We start from the raw sequence: 21,152 nt of genomic DNA, 5'->3' as shown, positions 1-21,152 counted from the left end.
CATGCTGCATATATATTTTGTGTTTATGATTTAGCCAAAATACAAAGAAAAAAAAAAAAAACAACAACAAACCTTTCATAGCTAGGACCCCGTTTTGGGATAGTTTCACATATGATTTTAATTTAAAATGCATTCCCTACACTTTTTCAAATGATCAAACATTCAGTTTTTTTGTAGGGATACATTTTTATCCGGGTTATTTGCCCAAGACATACTAATAGTTGTTCTTTTTTCGTCCTTTCTCGCTCTTTTCCTTCCCACCACTTCGTCTGAATCACAATTCATTTTCCTATCCATTGTGTGATCGTTGTCGCTACCATCTATCGCAGCAAGCGGTATTCGAAAAATTCAACATGTGCGAAGAAAATGTTAATGAGTTGCTCAAATGGGTCTATAGCATTGAACATAAGATTGCCACCGTTGGGGGACCCAAGGAGAAGATCGACGAGCTTCGCAACCAAATTAATGCCCTGAAGGTAAGAAATACATATTGAAGCTTGAGTAATGACCTAATGTTATCTCCCTCCCAATCAATCGACAGCAAATCAAGGATGAAATCGAAAGCCAACAGCGCCCTGTCGCTACGTGTTTGGAGCAGATTCGTCAGATCGTGCTGACTGGCGGAGATGTGCTGTCCGCTCCCGAAGTTACCACTCTAGAAAATGCCGGGCGTGAGCTGCGCTCCCGAGTGGATCGTGTTAATGATCGAACCGTTCGTCTATTACGCCGCCTCGAGGCTGGGCGCGATGAGCTCACAAAATTGCGCAGCGAATTGGACGTGTTCTCGGATTGGTTGCAATCTGCTCGCCGCACCTTAGAGGACAAAGAACGTGCCTTATCCGATCTAACGCGCCTCTCCTCCCAATCAGAATCGGTGAGGGAATTTGTTAGTGATGTTATTGGACATCAGGCCGATTTGCGCTTCATCACAATGGCCGCACAGAAATTTGTGGATGAAAGCAAAGAATTCCTAGCAATTCTAAACGAGTTTAGAACATCACTGCCCGAACGATTGCCACATGTTGAGCCATTGGCAAGTGCCGAAAGCCCCATACGCCAAGAGGTGTCCTTGGTTTCAGCCCAGTACAAGGATCTCATGAATCGTGTCAATGCGCTGCAGGATCGAATTTCTGGCCTTGGTGGCCGACAACGTGAATACCAAGATGCCCTAGACAAGGCCAACGAATGGCTGCGTAGCACACAACCTCGTGTTAGCAGATTAATTGCTGAGCCCATTGCCGGCGATCCTAAATCTGTTCAAGAACAAATGAACGAAGCTAAGGCTCTACACAACGAACTACTTTCGAATGGCCGTCTTGTTGATAACGCCCAACAGGCTTTGGATAGTTTGCTGTATTCGTTGGGTGGCCAACTAAGCCCTATGGAAATAAACCAACTGGAAGTTCCAATTTCAGATCTGAAAGATAAGTATCAAAAACTGCTCGATACTTTGGGTGAGCATTGTAAAACACTGGACAAGACTCTGGTTCAATCACAAGGTGTACAGGAAGCTCTGGACAACTTAGGCAGTTGGGTTAATCAAGCCGAAGACAAATTTAAGCTTCAGCTGAGACCAGCATCCCTGATCAAGGAGCGTTTACAAGAACAAATAAGAGAACACAAATCACTGTTGGCCGATATGCAGTCTCATCAGGCCAGCATTGACAGCGTTGAATCATCTGCAAAGCATTTGATGAGCACTGCTTCCAATGCCCGCATAGCCAAGAAGGTTGAAACTAATCTCAATGATGTCATTACCAAATTTGATAAACTCTTCGATAAGGTGGTGAAACGCGGTGAATTCCTCGATGACGTCTCCAATCGTTTGGGCAAGTACTTGGACGAAATCAGCGGAATTGAACAAGACATTGTTACCTTACAAGATGCTCTCGATAGCCGAGACACCAATCTGTTATCTGCTGAAGAACTGGCCCGCCGCATGCAAGAACTTTCCAGACATAAAGAATCTCTGACTCCAAGCTATGAAGATTGTATACGAAACGGCAAGGACTTGATAAGTATACGCGATGTCACGGATACTAGTACTTTGAGGGACCGCATTAAGGCCCTTGAATCACAATGGCGCAACATTAACATCAGTTTGGACGAAAAGGCAAAACTGTCCAAACAAAAAGCCGAACACCAAGTCGCCTACGAATCCCTCAAAGACCAAGTATTATCGTGGCTTGCTAGTACGGAAACACGCATTAGTGGTTTGGCACCGGTGGCTATTGACCTGGACAAAATACGCCAACAAAACGATGAATTGAAGCCTATATATAAAGATTATCGTGACTATGCCTCAACCATTGACAAAATAAATGACATTGGTTCTCAGTACGATGCCCTTATTCGTCCCGAGAGCCCCGGCCGTAAACGTTCAACGTTCAGTCCAATTAAGCGGGTCAGCCCCTTGCGTCGCATGTCCGGGGATGCCAGAAGCCCTAGTCCCACTAAGGGAGGTATTCTGTCGCCACTATCAACTGGTTCCAGTGGATTTGGTAGCCGCAGATCCTCTCAAGATGGCTTCCAAATTTCCGAATTGTCACCCGTACAGCAACAACTAAGTGAAATCAATAATCGCTATAGCCTTATCGGAGTCCGCATAAACGATCGCCAAAACGAACTTGACAACATGAGCGAAGAGGTGCGCAAACAATTCGAGAATCTCAAAAATCTTGCCACATTCTTAGAACGCATTCAGCGTCAACTGCCAAAAGAGTCTGTTTCGAACAAAGACGATGCCGATCGTTGCATTAAACAGGCGCGCAAAATTCTCGAAGACATGTATGAGAAGCAAAGCCTCCTGGACACCACCAAAACTCAAATTAAGGATATATTACGTCGCAAGTCCGATGTTCCTGGTGCTGAACAATTACGCGTTGAGAATGACAATATTGTAGAAAAATGGAAGCAGTTGAGTGATATTTGCAAGAGTCGCATTAACTTCTCCGAGAAGCTGCGCGACTTCCTTGATACTCACAACAACCTCAAAAACTGGTTGGATAGCAAAGAGCGGATGTTTACAGTTTTGGGTCCAATATCCTCCGACCCCCGAATGGTCCAAAGCCAAGTGCAGCAAGTACAAGTGCTGCGGGAAGAGTTCCGCACTCAACAGCCACAACTGAAACATTTCCAAGAAATTGGCCACGATGTATTGGAACACTTAGATGCTGACACTCCGGATGCATCGGCTGTTGATAAAAAGTTGCAGGATATTAATAAAAGATGGGAGGATTTGGTTTCTCGTTTGGATGAACGTGCCAACAGCTTGGGTGGAGCCGCCGACAGCAGCAAAGAGTTTGATGCCGCAGTCAATAGGCTTCGAGAAGCTCTGCAGCAAATAAGTGACAACCTGGATAGCTTGCCATCGGATGGCGATCACCAAGAAAATTTAAGAAAAATCGAAAATCTTGAACGCCAACTTGAAGGCCAACGACCACTACTGGCTGATGCCGAACAATCAGCCGCTGCCTTGTGTAACATCTTAGGCGACCCCGCATCTCGAGCTGATGTTAATTCGCGCGTTGCAGCTCTTGAGAAGCAATATCAAGCCCTGCAGAAGAAACTCGACACCAAAAAGGCAGAAACGGAAGCGACACTGCGAGATGGCCGCCACTTTGCCGAAAACTGTTCGAAAACCTTGGGATGGCTATCGGGCGAACTATCCAACCTGGCTGAACGTCTTTTGGTATCCGCTCACAAGCCCACGCTCCAACATCAAATTGATACCCATGAACCCATTTACCGCGAAGTAATGGCGCGTGAGCACGAAATCATAATGTTGATTAACAAAGGTAAGGATCTTTCCGATCGCCAACAAGATCGCACAGCGAAGCGCGATTTGGAACGCATTCAACAGCAGTGGGAAAAACTTCGTCGCGAAGCAGTGGACCGTCATACGCGCCTTCAGACATGCATGGAGCATTGCAAGAAATATGCTACCACATCTGAAGTTTTCCTGGCTTGGCTAAGAACTGCAGAAGATAAACTGACAGATTTGACTCCCGGTGTGCTATCAAAGTCAAAATTGGACACACGTCTGAAAGACCTGCAAACATTCCGCAGTGAGGTGTGGAAACACTCTGGAGAATTCGAAAATACCAAGGGATTGGGAGAAACGTTCTTGACCAGTTGCGATGTTGATAAGGAGCCAATTAAGGGTGAACTGCAAGATATTCGTGAGAGATGGGAACGTCTTAATAACGACCTTATTGCGCGAGCTCATGAAATTGAAAACTGTTCGCGACGTTTAGGTGACTTCAATGATGAGCTTCGCAATTTGGATCATGCTGTGGGCAGATGTGAAGACCGTCTAGCCGCCCATGACGCTTTGGGCGGTGCCGCCAAGGATCCCAAACTATTGGATCGCGTTAAAGCTATTCGCGAAGAATTGACTAATTTACAAAAGCCCCTACAGTCGCTTAAGGGAATGGCCAAAGACATTTGCGCTGAAGCTCGTGCTGCTGGCGGCGATGCAGACCACCTGACGGATGATGTTGATGGCATATCCGACCGCATTGGTGAACTGCAAAGCCGTCTAGATGATCGTTTAGGCGAACTGCAATCTGCTGCAACTGCTGTTTCTCAATTCAACGAGCAAATTAAGAACTTGGGCATTGATCTGAACGAAATTGAAAACGAAATAGAGAAACTTACACCTCCAGCGCGAGAAATTAAGCGTGTACAAGGCCAAATTGATGACACATTCAAATTGCAAGCAAAACTGGAGCGATTAGTTGAGCGAATTGAAGATGGCGAGCGTGCGGCAGATGCCTTAGTTGATGCCGGATTTTCTCCAGACACTGCTCAAACACGGGATCAAATATCAACTCTGCGTAAGACTTTGGTCCGCCTTGACAATCGCGTTCGTGATCACAGCCAAAATTTGGAGGACACCTTGCGCTTATTGCAGGAATTCTACGACATGGAAAGCCACACTATGGATGATATTCAAGACATCACTGAAGAATTCCGTCGCATGAAACCTGTGGGATCGGAACTTGAACAAATTCGTCGTCAGCAAGAGGACTTCCGCAATTTCCGAGAAAACAAGATTGAACCTTTGGCCCAAAACGTTGAGAAGGTTAATGTGGCCGGACGAGACTTGGTCAGGTCAGCAGCAAGTGGCGTTTCTACCACACAAATTGAAAAGGACTTGGAAAAACTAAACGATCGCTGGAATGACTTGAAGGAACGCATGAATGAACGTGATAGACGCCTTGATGTCGCTCTGCTACAATCAGGCAAGTTCCAAGAAGCATTGGCCGGACTTTCGAAATGGTTGTCTGACACTGAGGAAATGGTAGCAAACCAAAAGGCGCCAAGCTCAGACTACAAAGTTGTGAAGGCGCAATTGCAAGAACAAAAATTCCTGAAGAGAATGCTGTTGGATCGACAAAATTCCATGTCATCATTGTCCTCATTAGGCAAAGAAGTTGCCAACCACTGCGAACCCTCCGAACGAACAGCGATTGAGAAGCAGCTGCATGATCTCATGAAACGCTTTGACGCTCTCACGGATGGTGCCGAAAAGCGTGAACAGGACCTCGAAGAGGCTATGGAAGTTGCTAAACGCTTCCACGATAAGATCACACCCTTGGAATTGTGGCTAGATAATACGGAACGTGCAGTTAAGGGAATGGAACTTATTCCCACTGATGAGGAGAAGATACAACAACGTATTCGCGAACATGGCCGCTTACATGATGAGATTTTGGGCAAGAAACCTGATTTTTCGGATTTGACTGATGTTGCCAGTCAACTTATGCATTTGGTCAGCGACGAAGAAGCTGTTAACTTAAGCGAGAAAGTAAGCACAATTACAGATCGCTATACAGGTCTGGTAGATGCCAGCGACAACATTGGGGCATTGTTGGCCGATTCACGACAAGGTCTTAGACATCTGGTGTTGACTTATCAAGAGTTGGTGGCTTGGATGGAGCGCATGGAAAACGAATTGAAACGTTTCCGTTCGGTGCCTGTTTACGCTGAAAAACTATTGGAGCAAATGGATGTTTTAGTCGAACTGAATGAGAACATTGCAAACCATGCTCCAAATGTGGAATCAACGGTAGAATCTGGTGCAGAACTTATGAAACACATCTCTAACGATGAAGCCATTCAACTGAAAGACAAATTGGACTCATTGCAGCGCCGCTATGGAGAGCTGACTAATCGCGGCGGCGACTTATTGAAGAGTGCACAAAATGCCCTGCCATTGGTAAAACAATTCCACGAAGCTCACAACCGATTGATCGAATGGATGCAAGTAGCCGAGGCTGCCCTATCTACAAGTGAACCACGTCAGTCCGATGTATTGCGTCTGGAAGCAGAACTTGTTGAAATGCGACCGACGTTGGATACTGTTAACTTAGTGGGACCGAAACTATGTCAACTTTCTCCTGGCGAAGGAGCCTCCACAATCGAAACAATTGTGACACGTGATAACCGCAGATTTGATGCTATCGTTGAACAGATCCAACGCAAGGCGGAGCGTCTTCACCTGAGCAATCAACGTGCCAAGGAAGTAACTAACGATATTGATGAGCTGCTCGAATGGTTCCGCGAAATGGATACTAATTTGCGTGAAGCCGATCCACCTGCCATTGAGCCAAAATTAGTGCGCGCTCAATTGCAAGAACATCGCTCAGTGAATGATGATATATCGAGCCAAAAGGGACGAGTGCGAGATGTTACAGCCGCCTCAAAGAAAGTTCTTCGCGAATCTCCTCAAAGCGAGAATACTACAACTTTGCGCGAAAAACTTGACGATCTAAAGGAAATTGTTGATACTGTTGCACAATTGTGCAGCGAACGTTTGGGAGTGCTTGAACAAGCTTTGCCTCTATCCGAACACTTTGCTGACTCCCATGCTGGTCTCACCACTTGGCTGGACGATATGGAGCAACAAATTTCCCGTCTTAGTATGCCTGCCCTACGGCCTGATCAAATAACACAACAGCAGGACAAGAACGAACGTCTCCTGCAATCGATTGTTGAGCACAAACCTTTGCTGGATAAGCTTAACAAAACGGGTGAGGCTTTGGGTGCCCTGGTTGCTGAAGATGACAGCGCTCGCATCAATGAAATACTCGATTCGGATAACGCCCGCTATGCGGCTTTGCGTTTGGAATTGCGTGAACGTCAACAGGCACTCGACAATGCACTTCAGGAGTCGAGTCAATTCTCAGACAAACTTGAGGGCATGTTGCGTGCCTTGGCCAATACCGTCGATCAAGTGAATCAACTAGACCCATTGTCTGCCCTACCCCAAAAGATTCGTGAACAAATTGACGACAACGACGCAATTATGGAAGATTTGGACAAGCGCACCGATGCCTTTAGCGCAGTGCAACGTGCTGCCAGCGATGTTATCGCCAAGGCCGGAAACAAGTCGGACCCCGCCGTGCGGGATATCAAGAGCAAATTGGAAAAACTTAACAACTTATGGAATGATGTCCAAAAGGCTACTAAGAAACGCGGCAGCTCACTTGATGACATCCTCAATGTGGCCGAACCGTTCTGGAATCAACTGCAAAGTGTTATGAAAACATTGAAGGATCTGGAAGAGACCCTCTCCTCGCAAGAACCACCTGCTGCCCAACCCCAGGAAATTCAGAAGCAACAAGTAGCTTTACAAGAAATCCGCCATGAAATCGATCAAACCAAACCCGAGGTTGAGCAAGTGCGCCGTCATGGCAGCAATTTGATGGACCTCTGTGGCGAGCCCGACAAGCCAGAAGTTAAGAAACATATCGAAGACTTGGACCATGCCTGGGATAACATCACCGCGCTATACGCCAAACGCGAAGAGAATCTCATCGATGCCATGGAAAAGGCTATGGAATTCCATGAAACATTGCAAAACCTATTGAAATTCCTCACTAAGGCCGAGGACAAATTTGTCCATTTAGGGCCAGTTGGTTCCGATATTGATGCAGTAAAAAAACAAATCGAACAGTTGAAGTCATTCAAGGACGAAGTAGATCCCCACATGGTTGAAGTAGAGGCATTAAATAGGTAAGTTCGCTCTATGGAACGTTAGTTCAAACAAAAACCACTATTAACATAAAAATGTATATTTATCTCGATTTCTTGATATTATAAAACGGTGTTTCCACACCATGAACGTCACGTATATATTCTGAATTGGCAGAGGTTTAGAGAGGCAAGACATATGTTTAGTGATTCGATTTTCTGTGTTTAGTTGTTGTTCTTATTGCATGACACATTATTGCGAATAAAAATGGCTTGGTCCTGTTTATGTTGTAAGCAAGCGATAAGGACGCTTTGGAAGAAGTGTAATCAAATGCACTGGCCAGTCTTAAACGTCGACAAAACAATCAAAATTGCTCACCACCCAATATTTATTATTTGCTTCCGTTTTGCAAATTTTTGTGCATGTGCTAGACGTTCGTTGATATCTTCCTTGTGCAGAGGTCTTAAGGCAAATATATTAACAAACCCTTTGGAACATTTTCAGACAAGCTGTTGAATTAACGGAAAGAACTTCTCCTGAACAAGCTGCTTCGATTCGAGAACCCTTAACCATAGTGAATCGCAGATGGGAATCTTTGCTGCGTGGCATGGTTGAACGCCAGAAACAACTAGAACACGCTTTGTTACACTTGGGCCAGTTCCAACATGCTCTCAATGAACTGCTGGTGTGGATAAATAAGACCGATGGCACATTGGATCAATTGAAACCCGTAAGTATTTCATTTTGCCATATGATGGCATGCGGTGTCTCATATATATATGTTATGTGACTTTGGTTGCATCTTCGATTTAGATACCCGGTGATCCTCAATTGCTCGAGGTAGAGTTGGCCAAGTTGAAGGTGTTGGCAAACGATATACAAGCACACCAGAACTCTGTTGATACTTTGAATGATGCTGGTCGTCAATTGATTGAATCTGAGAAGGGTTCCGTTGAAGCTTCAACGACGCAGGAGAAATTGCGCAAGCTAAATCAGGAATGGAAGATGCTTTTGCAGAAGGCGGCTGATAGACAACACGACTTGGAAGAGTCATTGCGCGATGCTCAGAGTTACATCGCTGAGGTTCAGGATATTCTCGGCTGGTTGGGAGATGTGGATGCTATAATTGGAGCTAGCAAACCAGTGGGTGGTTTGCCCGAGACGGCCACAGAACAGCTGGAACGTTTCATGGAAGTTTATAATGAGTTGGAAGAAAATCGTGTTAAGGTTGAGACCATACAAGCTCAAGGTCAAGAATACATTAAACGTCAAAACCAAATGAAGGTATCGTCGAACAATTTGACACACACCTTGCGTACGCTGAAACAGCGATGGGATGCCGTCGTTTCTAGGGCTTCTGATAAAAAGATTAAACTAGAGATCGCTTTGAAGGAGGCCACAGAGTTCCACGATACTCTGCAGGCATTTGTTGAGTGGTTGAATCAGGCAGAAAAGCAATTGGCCAACGCTCAACCGGTCTCAAGAGTGCTGGAAACAATCCAAGCTCAAATGGAAGAACATAAGATCCTTCAAAAGGATGTGAGCACGCATCGTGAGGCAATGCTATTGCTTGACAAGAAGGGCACCCATTTGAAGTACTTTAGCCAAAAACAAGATGTGATTTTAATCAAAAACCTTTTAGTATCTGTTCAACATCGCTGGGAACGCATCGTCAGCAAGGCTGCTGAACGCACCCGTGCCCTCGACCATGGTTACAAAGAGGCCCGCGAGTTCAATGACGCTTGGAATAATATGATGCAATATTTGCAAGAGACTGAAACTGTTCTTGATCAAATCATCGAAGAGGCCACTTCTTCTAAAGATCCGCAAAAGATTAAGAAGTGTATTGCCAGGCTAAAGGACACGCATCGCCAGTTAACTGGAAAACAATCGCTATATGACTCTACAATGCGCAATGGAAAAAATCTAATGGAACGCGCTCCCAAGTCGGACGAGGCTGTCATTGGCAAAATGCTTTGCGAACTCAAAGACCAATGGACTCGCGTCTTGTCGAAGAGTATTGAACGCCAACGCAAGTTGGAGGAGGCTCTCCTGCTCTCTGGTCAGTTTTCAGATGCCCTGGGTGAACTTTTGGAATGGCTTAAGAAGGCAAAACAACGTCTCAATGAAGATGGGCCAGTGCATGGCGACTTAGAGACCGTCCAAGGCTTATGCGACCACCATAAACATATCGAACAAGACTTGCAAAAGCGCGCCACTCAAATGCAGGGTGTTCTCAAGACTGGTCGCGACTTGGAACGTTCTGGAAATAATCCAGATGTTGGCCGTCAATTGGATGAATTACAGACGGTATGGGATGAAGTCAAGAGTGCGACAGCTAAGCGAGGAGAGCGCTTGCAATATGCCCTTAAAGATGCCGAAAAATTGAATGGTAGCATTCAAGCTCTATTCGATTGGCTTGATCATGCCGAGCACAAACTGCGATATGCTAAAAATGCTCCCGATGACGAAAAGATCTCCCGTGAAATGATGGACATGCATATAGAGTTCATGAAGGACCTGCACATACGTGAAACGCAAAAACACGAAACATTCGAATTCGCTGAAACGATCATTGGTAAAGCCTATCCGGATGCTATTCCCATCATTAAGAACTGGTTGAGCATCATTGAAGAGCGCTGGGAAGAGGTCAAGCAATGGGCAATTAATCGCGAAGCTAAATTGGAACAACATTTGCAATCGCTCAAGGATCTGGATGAGACCATTGAAGAACTGCTGGCCTGGCTAAGTGGATTGGAAGCCACCCTTCTCAGTAAGCAAATCTCTACCTCACATGTGTTTAAGTAAACAAAATTTACCTATTTGCGTCTAGATTTGGAACGTGAATCGTTGCCGGACGAAATACCTCCTCTGGAGAAACTCATTGAAGATCACAAGGAATTCATGGAGAATACGGCAAGACGTCAAACTGAAGTTGATCGAGCCTGCAAGCCCAAACAGTTACCTCCTGGTGCCCGCAAGATGTCCAGAACTGGCAAAACCCCTGTGTAAGTATATCGCAGCACAATGAAAGGCACAAACATAAATCCCCAGCAAAGTCCTATGTTCTATTATTTGCTCGGGTTTATTTTGGTTTTATTTGTTTTACTTTTTGTTTTTCCCCTTTTAATTTCGTTTTATTTATTATATATTTCCCACTCCAATCTTCTTCAATTCTCACACAAAAGTCGTGGCTCAAGCCATGATATACGAGAACAGTCACCCGATGGTACCTTAAGACGACAAAGGTTCGTTCTATGATTTCAACTACAATACAACTTCAACTACACAAAACAACAACACACTCTCACAGCGCTTTGTTCAAATAATCGCTACTACTTTCGCCAATTATGCATACCATTAAAACATTAATTCATAACAGCATTTGGCATGAAGACATATTGTTCGGAGAGATCCCTCCTCCCACTTCCCATAAGACCAAACAACAAAAATGTACTAAATTCCAAAGACTAATTGATAAAAATTCGAAAAACAAAAACTAATATTTTTCGAGACTCGAGTACATTGTAACAAATTGGACAAGCAATTCTAAACTGGACAAATCAATCTATATTTAAATGTTGCCACATAGTCAATGCTAATCTCTCGGTACATCTTAGATTAATTGTTAAAACCCACTCTCTCCTCAGTACTCTTTGAAAGCATTACAAATTTACATTTTTAATATGTTTGTTGCATTATAATACGTTCAACGATGTTTGATCATTAGAAAATCTCATTGTTTTGCTTAACCCATCTGCTTTCTTCCCTACTCGTTCAAGGGTCGCCTTTTTTTCGGTCCGAATTGTATTGTAATCTTTTTTTATTTTTGTTTTTTTTTTACATAGCTTCAAAGGTTCACGTGATCAAGGTCTCAATAATCGGAAATCAAGGTAAGTTTCTACGACTAATTTAAAAGCATTAATTTTTGCATGTTTTGTAGTAACGTCGTTTTTGAAAAACCTACTCCTTAAAATAATTTTTTTTATTCTATAAAACTTAATCTCAGAATCAGAATACTGTACCGACCCAATATAAAAAATCATAAAATGAATCTGTGAAAAAATTTCGCATTCAAAACTTATTGTCTGGCACGCTTTTATTAGTTTCATTACTTGATAAAGAAAAAACAACGGGGTTTCACCCTTATTCTTCTCATTAGCTACTACTTGTGTGGAACAATTCCAGGTTTCAATTTTGACTGTGGGAAATTCCAAGTTAAGATAATGGTATTAGGTCGATAGAATAGAAAGAATAGAAAGGACTTGGAGTTCTTGGGACAAACTTTTTCCAATTATATACAATCCCAACCGAAGATGAAGAGTACCCAATAGTAACCCGAAAGCATAAATCTGATATTTAATTTGTGAGCTAGGTACCTGGGCGATTAACATAGCTCAAAACCGTTCTGACTCGACTATAAAAAGGAGGCCACTTATCATTGAGCTTAAAATTGTATCGGACAGCACGGCCTTCCTTGAAACTTGGCCCTTAATTATATTACATAAAGGGCGATTTTTTAGCTTTTATCTTTTTGGCAAACACTGGTTTAAACAGCTCACGCAAGTTTCGTGTTTTGTTTCACTGTCAAACATCTTCAGTATGGCCTATAATTTAACCATGAATCGTCTTACAAACGAACAGCGCTTGCAAATTATTGAATTTTATTATCAAAATGCGTGCTCTGTTAAGAAAGTTCATCGCGCGCTTCTTCCATTGAGCGACGAAGCTCATTTTTGGCTCAATGGGTATGTAAATAAGCAGAATTTTGGAGTGAAGATCAGCCAGAAGGATTGCAAGCGCTACCAATGCATCGAGGAAAAGTTACAGTTTGGTGTGGTTTACGGGCTGGTGGCATCATTGGACCGTACTTCTTCAAAGATAATATAATATCCAACTTTTTTTTGCCTAAATTCCAAGAGCTTGACTTGCATGACATGTGGTTTCAACAAGACGGTGCTACATGCCACACAGCACGCGTAACAATGGACTTATTGATAGGCGAGTTCGATAAACATTTAATTCCACGTTCCGGACCGGTCAATTGGCCGCCTACATCGTGCGATTTAACGCCTTTAGACTATTTTTATTGGGCTATGTTAAAGCTCAAGTCTATACAGACAAGCCTGCTTCAATTGACGTATTGGAACATAACATTGACGTATTTATTCGTGAGATACCGGCCGAAATGTTGGAAAGAGTATGCCAAGCGGATGGGCCATTAAATTATATGGATCGCACTATAAATTCAAATTTCTTGCATTTTTACTGATTTTTTTTTTTTTTGAAAAACTTTCCTATAGCTCTCAATTCATATTATTTATATTATATCCAAAAGCTTTTCTTCTAAATCTCATATTGTATCAATCATTCTCTATACCCGTTTGGCAAAAGTGTTATGTTGTTAAAACATTTGACATCTGTGTTAAAACGCTCTTTAAGTTCTAATTCCCTTTAATTTAATTCCCATATATCAAGGGATGAACTCTGAGTACATCTCAGCCAGCACATTTTCACTTTTCGGCCATTATATATTAACATGAATTATGATCTTTCTTTAAGTTTAAGTGCTCCATAGACCCTTGGCCCAGTGTTGTCACCCAGTATTGCCACTCAAGAAATGATTTCCTACCCAAATTTAAGAAAAAAACCAAACTCGTCCAATACCTACCAAATGTTCTACATGCCAAAAATGCGTTATAGTTTTTATACCTGTTACCGGAGACTAGGCTATTTTGTCATTCCATTTTGAACAGATATATACATTTTCAACGCTTCAAACGATCTTGTTCCGTCATTCTTCATAAAGAATCTATCCATGTCCGTCCGTCTGTTTGTTGAAATCACTCTATAGCCCTACGTTCAATGATGGCCTGTATCTTGACACCAAATTTCAATGAATAACCGAGCCTGACTTAAATGTTTGCGCTTTTACTACCAAATTGCGTCGTTACAGTGAGTTGCATGGACCCCTCAACATCTTTGTATGCGGCTGCCACATGAGCCTTTTTCCGATTGAAAGCTCAAAGACGCATTCCCTACCCAGAATTTACGAAACACTCGTACCAGCTGCAGTCAATATCAGAACTTACGCCATTTTTACCGAAATTTAAAACAGTGAGACGCCTTGTAACAGTCTTTGGTCTTTCGACATCTATGGTTTTGTTCTGCACTCTTAACGAATACGCAGAAACGACTAGAAGTGAATCAATTTTGAGTTATCCCCTGCGATTTTTTTAAATTGGTATTTATTTGTTGGAAAAACCTACCAAAAATTGAGGTCAGCCTACCAACCTACCAAGAGAAAAAGAACTTACCAAAAAACAGCAGCACTGATTGGGTCTGGGGTAGGTTAGGTTTAAGTGGCAGTCTGCCATCAGACTCAATTAGACGTTTTCGTCCATTGTGATACCACAGGAACAGAAGAAGGAATATGCCTTCTAAAGGGTGATTTTTTTGAGGTTAGGATTTTCATGCATTAGTATTTGACAGATCACGTGGGATTTCAGACATGGTGTCAAAGAGAAAGATGCTCAGTATGCTTTGACATTTCATCATGAATAGACTTACTAACGAGCAACGCTTGCAAATCATTGAATTTTATTACCAAAATCAGTGTTCGGTTCGAAATGTGTTCATTCACCGTAACGTTGCGTCCAACAGCATCTTTGAAAAAATACGGTCCAATGATTCCACCAGCGTACAAACCACACCAAACAGTGCATTTTTCGGGATGCATGGGCAGTTCTTGAACGGCTTCTGGTTGCTCTTCACTCCAAATGCGGCAATTTTGCTTATTTACGTAGCCATTCAACCAGAAATGAGCCTCATCGCTGAACAAAATTTGTCAAAATTTAAACACATTTCGAACCGAACACTGATTTTGGTAATAAAATTCAATGATTTGCAAGTGTTGCTCGTTAGTAAGTCTATTCATGATGAAATGTCAAAGCATACTGAGCATCTTTCTCTTTGACACCATGTCTGAAATCCCACGTGATCTGTCAAATACTAATGCATGAAAATCCTAACCTCAAAAAAATCACCCTTTAGTTCCTACCGTTGAACCATGCAGATCGCTTTAAAAAGCCCAATAACTTGCGGACGTTCACATCCGCTAAATCAGACAGGTTCTCAAAGAAATGAGAACCTGAAGTGAAACTCCTTCTGACTGCTAGTGCGGGACATACACACAGAAATTGTTCTGTAGTCTCTTCTTCTTCGATGTCCCTACAGCTTCTGCAATATTCGCAACCTTCAGTCTGTCAGCATGTTTTCCGATTAGACAGTGCATGACGGACACAATGACTGAGACGTCTGTTCTAGCCAATGAAAGTAAAGCAGTAGACCTCTTCAAGACTAGATTAGTCCACATAGTTTTGAAGTGCTCACAGCCGCCTCTTTGTGACTGACCAACTGTCACTCGTTGTCCTTCGGGTCTGGTCCTGAAAACTTAGCTTTTATGTCGCTAGAGGCATATCCACAGATTCTGGTATCCCTGGAATGTGTAGGGTAGTTCCAAGTCTCGCAAGCTCATCCGCTTTACAATTCCCTGTGATATTCCTGTGGCTTGATACCCAGAATTTTGAACTGTTCAGCCATCTCGTCGAGAGATCTGCGACATTCGATGGCGGTTTTTGTGTCCAGAAATACGTTCTCCAGGGATTTAATGCAGTCGTTTATGCTATTTATGCCAATCATCGTAATAACATTATATCTAAACCATTCCACCACTTATTTAATTGCAAGGATCTCTGCTTGATACACACTGCAGTAGTCGGGTAACCTTTTCGATATGACCAGTTCTAGATCTTTAGACTACACCTCAAAGCCCACTTAGTCGTTTAGTTTGGAACCATCCGTATAGAAGTCTATGTAACTTCTGTTATCAGGGATATCGTAGTTCCAATCGTTTCTATCAGAAATAGTGGTACAGTACTTTTTTGGATCTGGGGAAACTAAGCCGCAAGTTTTGTTCATATTCAATGAATCCAGAAATTGTAGTAGAAGAAAATATTCCTGAAGTTAGCATGTCCGCCTATGATGCTGAATGCCTGCCATAAAAAGGAAGCCCCTTATCATAGAGCATGAACTTGAATCGGGCTGCACTCATTGGTTTGTGAGAAGTTTATAACTGCGCCGACCAATAAAAAACAAATTTTGAGCGTTATCTAATTTATTTCATCAGTGACTGCGCGCTAAACATTTTTCTTTATTTTTCCCTTCAATTTAGTATAAAAATCCTTGCAATTGTGTTTGTTTATTGCCTGGCCATAATTTTCAAATAAAACTTAAATTTTCTTCTGTGCGACGTCTGCTCCTCTTGAAGTTTTCAGCAAAAAAGAAGGAGGATTGATTGATTGTCAAGGTTGTCAATCAACAGAAGTGTAAGCGTGAGAACTCGGTATAGTGAACGCCTCTTTAACACTTGATTTATTTCTCTTGTACCGCCCAAAGACAGAACTGATTAAGGAAAAATAATTTTACTCATGTGTCGACACTTCTCTTCCGGGAAACTATTGGTGATCCTAAAAAGAATATATGTTCAAATGGTTTTGTAAATTGCACTCAAAAAAGTTACGTTTTGCTATAAAATCAAAGGAATAGCCCATATTTTCATGAACTAGTCTTGCCATAATTATTTCACTCAATCCAGACTCGAATGTACAGTGACACAGAAAAGTCTACATACCCCACTGAAAAAACACGTTTTACAAGACGAATTTTTTGAATGAAAAAGTGTCTCAATTCTTGTAAAAACTTTTTACCATGGTTCCCAGTATAGTAGAATCGTATTCTAACTACGTTACTGTCAGTTTACGAAACTGCTATTGAGTGCGAAGGTATGTAGACCTATCTGTGCCGCTGTATATTTAAAAGCGATTGATTTAAAAACAAAGTGTGTATGCACTACTACTGGCTTCAAACGCCGTTACTACTTAATTCGCCAATTAATATAGCGTATAATAATCTAGAGTTTTGTTTCTTGTATTTAGCATAAGTATTTGTTATGTTTTTTTGCTTTGTATGTATTTCTGATTTAATTTTCGCCTTTTTTATGTTTTTGTCTTTCATTGTTTTTTTTTTTTTTTTGTATGCTTTTGTTTGTCTGACTGTTTTTTATGCATTCATTTTGTTTGTACCACACTCGACTACTGCTCGCTCATGTGTTGTCGTTAAACATACAGTAGTCGCATGACACCAAATCGAGATACACCTGATAGAGATCGCTTGCCTCATTACGGTCCTCGCTTTTCACCAAGGTAAGTGCATGGCGCGCTACGAATGTCTTTGTGCTGTTAAGTAGCTCTTTGAATTATGAACTATGTGCGGAATGTTTCATTATTTATTTTTGTTAGTTTTAAAATGTTTGCCCTCCACTGTTGATATGAAAATAATCTAATTTATATTTTTCGCAGCTCCGTTGGTCCTGAACTAGAGTTCCGCTCTACCAGGGCTAAACTGTTGTGGGATAAATGGCGCCATGTTTGGATGCTTTCGTGGGAACGCCAGCGCCGTCTCAATGATCATCTAATGTATCTGAAAGATTTGGAGCGTGTACGCAACTTTAGCTGGGATGACTGGAGAAAGAGGGTGAGTAATGAAATGACATCTTTGGCATATGCAAACAAATTTTATTGGAATGCTTTGTGTTTAGTTCTTGAAACACATGAATCACAAAAAATCTCGTTTGACCGACTTATTCCGTAAAATGGACAAAGACAACAACGGCCTAGTACCTAGAGGCGAGTTTATCGATGGCATTCTAAATACCAGTAAGTTAGGACAAAGTGTCCCACACATATCGTGCCGCATATGTCAAAAAATTTGTTTTTATAGAATTTGATACCTCGCGCATGGAAATGGGGGCGGTGGCCGACCTATTTGATCGCAATGGAGAAGGTCTGATTGATTGGCAAGAGTTTATTGCTGCCCTTCGACCCGATTGGCAGGAGCGTAAACCACAAACGGACTCGGATAAAATACACGACGAAGTCAAACGTTTGGTTATGTTATGCACATGTCGACAGAAATTCCGCGTTTTCCAAGTTGGTGAAGGCAAATACCGGGTATGTTGAATGAACCCACTTAAAGTTTATGCATATTTGAATGTTTAACTACTTGCATCTTTGCTTCCATAGTTTGGCGATTCTCAAAAACTACGTTTAGTGCGCATTTTGCGTAGCACAGTCATGGTGCGTGTTGGCGGTGGCTGGGTCGCCCTGGATGAATTCCTGACAAAGAACGATCCTTGTCGCGGTAAGTTGAAGACTCTCGATGTTATTTACAATGATTTATTTTATTTGTAATTGAAGCGAAAAGAGATCAATTGGTGATACATATTTCCACAAAACCAAAAAAAAAAAGAAATCATTCTCGATCAATCATTGCTTCATTATTGTTGAGAAAAGGCAAAACCATTACATAAATCATTCATAGAGCAAACTAATCCATTATCATGGTAGTCAATAGTGAATGTCGCCACCACCATACAATTAGAGTTTTGTGTAAACCACTTTTGATATAATGGACAAATTTATTGCAAATTAAACAATTCCAATAATTAAATTCGTCCAACAATGATCAATGGTTGAGTCTTAATAGTAAACCATACTTTAATCGTTAATATCACCATTCACCACCATCACCCTCCACAACTATCATTGAATCTTAATACTGTCTTACGTCTTAATATTATTTAATAAGAGCAACAAAATACGGAAATGGTCATTTAACAAAACATTTTTGAAAACAATTAAAACAAATCAATAAACCCGATATATATATGGTCTCAGTAAACAAAAATCTACTAAAATCAAATACATTTTTTTTGGTTGATTAACAAAAAGTCAATGCCTCAAATATAATTCGATATTTATCTAAGAAATGAAAAAGAGTTTTCCAAAACTACAGCATCCATCTGATCAATTAACGAATCCGTTTTGGGAGATCTTGTACTAGACGCTTTACTTGTTTGTCGTTGTTATGTTAAACAAATATCTTATATCACTTTTGTAGTTGATATCATTGTACAAACAATTTAACAAATTCGTAAGCATGCATGCCCCTTTATGCTCCATCGCCTTCATTCATGAATAATACACACACACACACACACATACATACATACACATACGCATACATAATATAGCCGCCGCATTAAAAAAGGATATCTATCGTACAATAACATTTTCAATCGCTTTCAATCCATATGCTTAGTATGCAAGTACACTCTCTCTCACTCTCTATTTTATAGATTCATGTTTTTGTTATGCATTGCCGCCAGTATTGTTATTGTCGCATTCGATACCTACATTGATGCATAAAGTTTTAAGTAATTTTTTAGATAGTAGTTAGTAGTTTTAAACAATGCGAAAAACTGGATCTCATATCAGCATATATCTGTAAATAGTGTTACCCAAGGATTTCTGTTAAAAGTTCATAAATAATATTTATCTAGGCACCCCCTTTCCAACCCCTATTCTGTTGTCATTCCTACATTTAAACTAGCCTTGAGAGAGACATGTAGTTACCAAAGTTCTTCAGCGTCAGATTTAGTCAATGTAAACTTTGCTCTAAACATAGAGACGGCCCCATGAGCAGGTATCTGCCATCAGATAACATTATATCAGAATCCGACAACAAATTATAAAAAATGTTTTCTATCATTAAATTCGAAACGAACAAAAACAAAACACAACACTGAAGCACATTTTAATAGTCTCTGCAAATATAATAAACATAAAAATGAGATAGCGAAAATATGCTAGAAAAAGTGAATACAGTACCGGCCTTAAAAACGACAATTAGTGATTGTTACAATTGAACATTAATATGATTGGGCATTTTCAAAAGTCGTCAAAGGGAAGAATGCTTACTAAACTAAAAAGAGTTCGTCGGGCAAAGTTGGAGTGGTTACCTTTCTTGTAGAGGAATTTTTTACAAAACAAGGCCCACTCATTGTATTGGGATTAATGCCTACAATTTAATGTTCGACGTTCAAAAGAATGTTTAACGGCATTTCATCGCTGAATTGAGTAATATGTCGAGGCGTTTAACACAACTTTATATTTACATTTAAGCGAAATCGGTGCTAACTATCAAAAAATTTTCAGCGATGGTTATACCCTCACTAATGCTGGCGAAATTTGTCAGCTATACAGTAAAGTAAAAACTTCTTTACGAAGTGGTATCGCTATGAAGCACGCCGTTCGAACTCGACATATATCGGACTTTAATCCGACTGCACTAATTGATATGAGAGATGGTGTCTGAGACAATTATATCTCATGCCACATGCATTTCGACAGGCGTATCTGTTTTGAGATATAATTGCCGTTAGTTTCCCTATGATTATGTTGAAATTTTGAGATAACATTTGAACACTGGTATTTTCAAAACTTAAGGCCTGGTTATGCTCTCGTAAACATACTGAAAATGTATCGTAAATGTAAAGATGCCTATTACAAAACGTAGCATTTGACTTTACAAATAAACAAGGCATAAAATTATCAATATTATGTACTATAAAGACGAGGAACTGCGCCGAATCACACCATGCATACCTCATGGCCAAGTTTGAGGATAAGAATTGCGCCTTGTAGGGGCTCAAGAAGCAAAATCGGAAGATCGGTTTATATGGGAGCTGTATCAAGCTATTGATCGTTTCAGACCATATTGGCCACGTATGTTGAAGAACATGAGAGAAGCCGTTGTACAAAAATTCTGCCAAATCGGAGCAGAATTGCCCTGTAGAGGCTCAAAAAGTCAAGATACCAGATCGGTTTATATGGCAGCTATATCAGGTCATGGACCGATTTTAACCATACTTTGCACAGTTGTTGGAAGTCATAACAAAACACGTCATACAAAATTTCAGTTGAATCGGATAAGAATTGCGCCCTCTGAAGTCTTTAGAAGTCAAGATACCAGATCGGTTTATATGGCAGCTTTATCAGGTTATGGACCGATCCCATATTTGGCACAGTTGTTGAAAGTTATAACAAAACACCTCATGCAAAATTTCGGTCAAATCGGATGAGAATTGCGAGACAGAATACGGCCAAGTTTCCCTTCTGGACACTATGGATGCGGTGGACAGACTGTGGAGGGTTTCAGGAGACAGGAACTGGATTGGGACTATACTGCGACACACACAACATTTCAGGGA

General features: G+C 41.4%; 1 protein-coding gene across 41 annotated transcripts in view; it reads left to right on the top strand.

Annotated features, from left to right (window-relative positions):
• The window catches only part of LOC106087979 (microtubule-actin cross-linking factor 1), a 332,047-nt gene that overhangs the window by 296,156 nt on the left and 14,739 nt on the right, over positions 1 to 21,152 (top strand). For 16 of the 41 annotated variants that reach the window (XM_059368766.1, XM_059368767.1, XM_059368741.1 and 13 more), the window contains 12 exons: positions 330 to 476; positions 542 to 8,022; positions 8,486 to 8,711; positions 8,795 to 10,754; positions 10,815 to 10,989; positions 11,170 to 11,229; positions 11,830 to 11,874; positions 17,170 to 17,244; positions 17,401 to 17,575; positions 17,640 to 17,757; positions 17,822 to 18,051; positions 18,124 to 18,241. In XM_059368766.1, coding sequence (XP_059224749.1) covers positions 330 to 476; positions 542 to 8,022; positions 8,486 to 8,711; positions 8,795 to 10,754; positions 10,815 to 10,989; positions 11,170 to 11,229; positions 11,830 to 11,874; positions 17,170 to 17,244; positions 17,401 to 17,575; positions 17,640 to 17,757; positions 17,822 to 18,051; positions 18,124 to 18,241 — 10,810 coding nt within the window. The remainder of the gene's footprint in view (positions 1 to 329; positions 477 to 541; positions 8,023 to 8,485; positions 8,712 to 8,794; positions 10,755 to 10,814; positions 10,990 to 11,169; positions 11,230 to 11,829; positions 11,875 to 17,169; positions 17,245 to 17,400; positions 17,576 to 17,639; positions 17,758 to 17,821; positions 18,052 to 18,123; positions 18,242 to 21,152) is intronic. The other 25 variants (XM_059368780.1, XM_059368758.1, XM_059368751.1 and 22 more) reach the window with 5 other exon arrangements.

The sequence above is a fragment of the Stomoxys calcitrans genome, chromosome 5, assembly GCF_963082655.1.
Source record: "Stomoxys calcitrans chromosome 5, idStoCalc2.1, whole genome shotgun sequence".
NCBI lineage: Eukaryota > Metazoa > Arthropoda > Insecta > Diptera > Muscidae > Stomoxys > Stomoxys calcitrans.
Note: the sequence above shows the minus strand (reverse complement) of the source record. Positions and strands in the feature narration are given on the sequence as shown.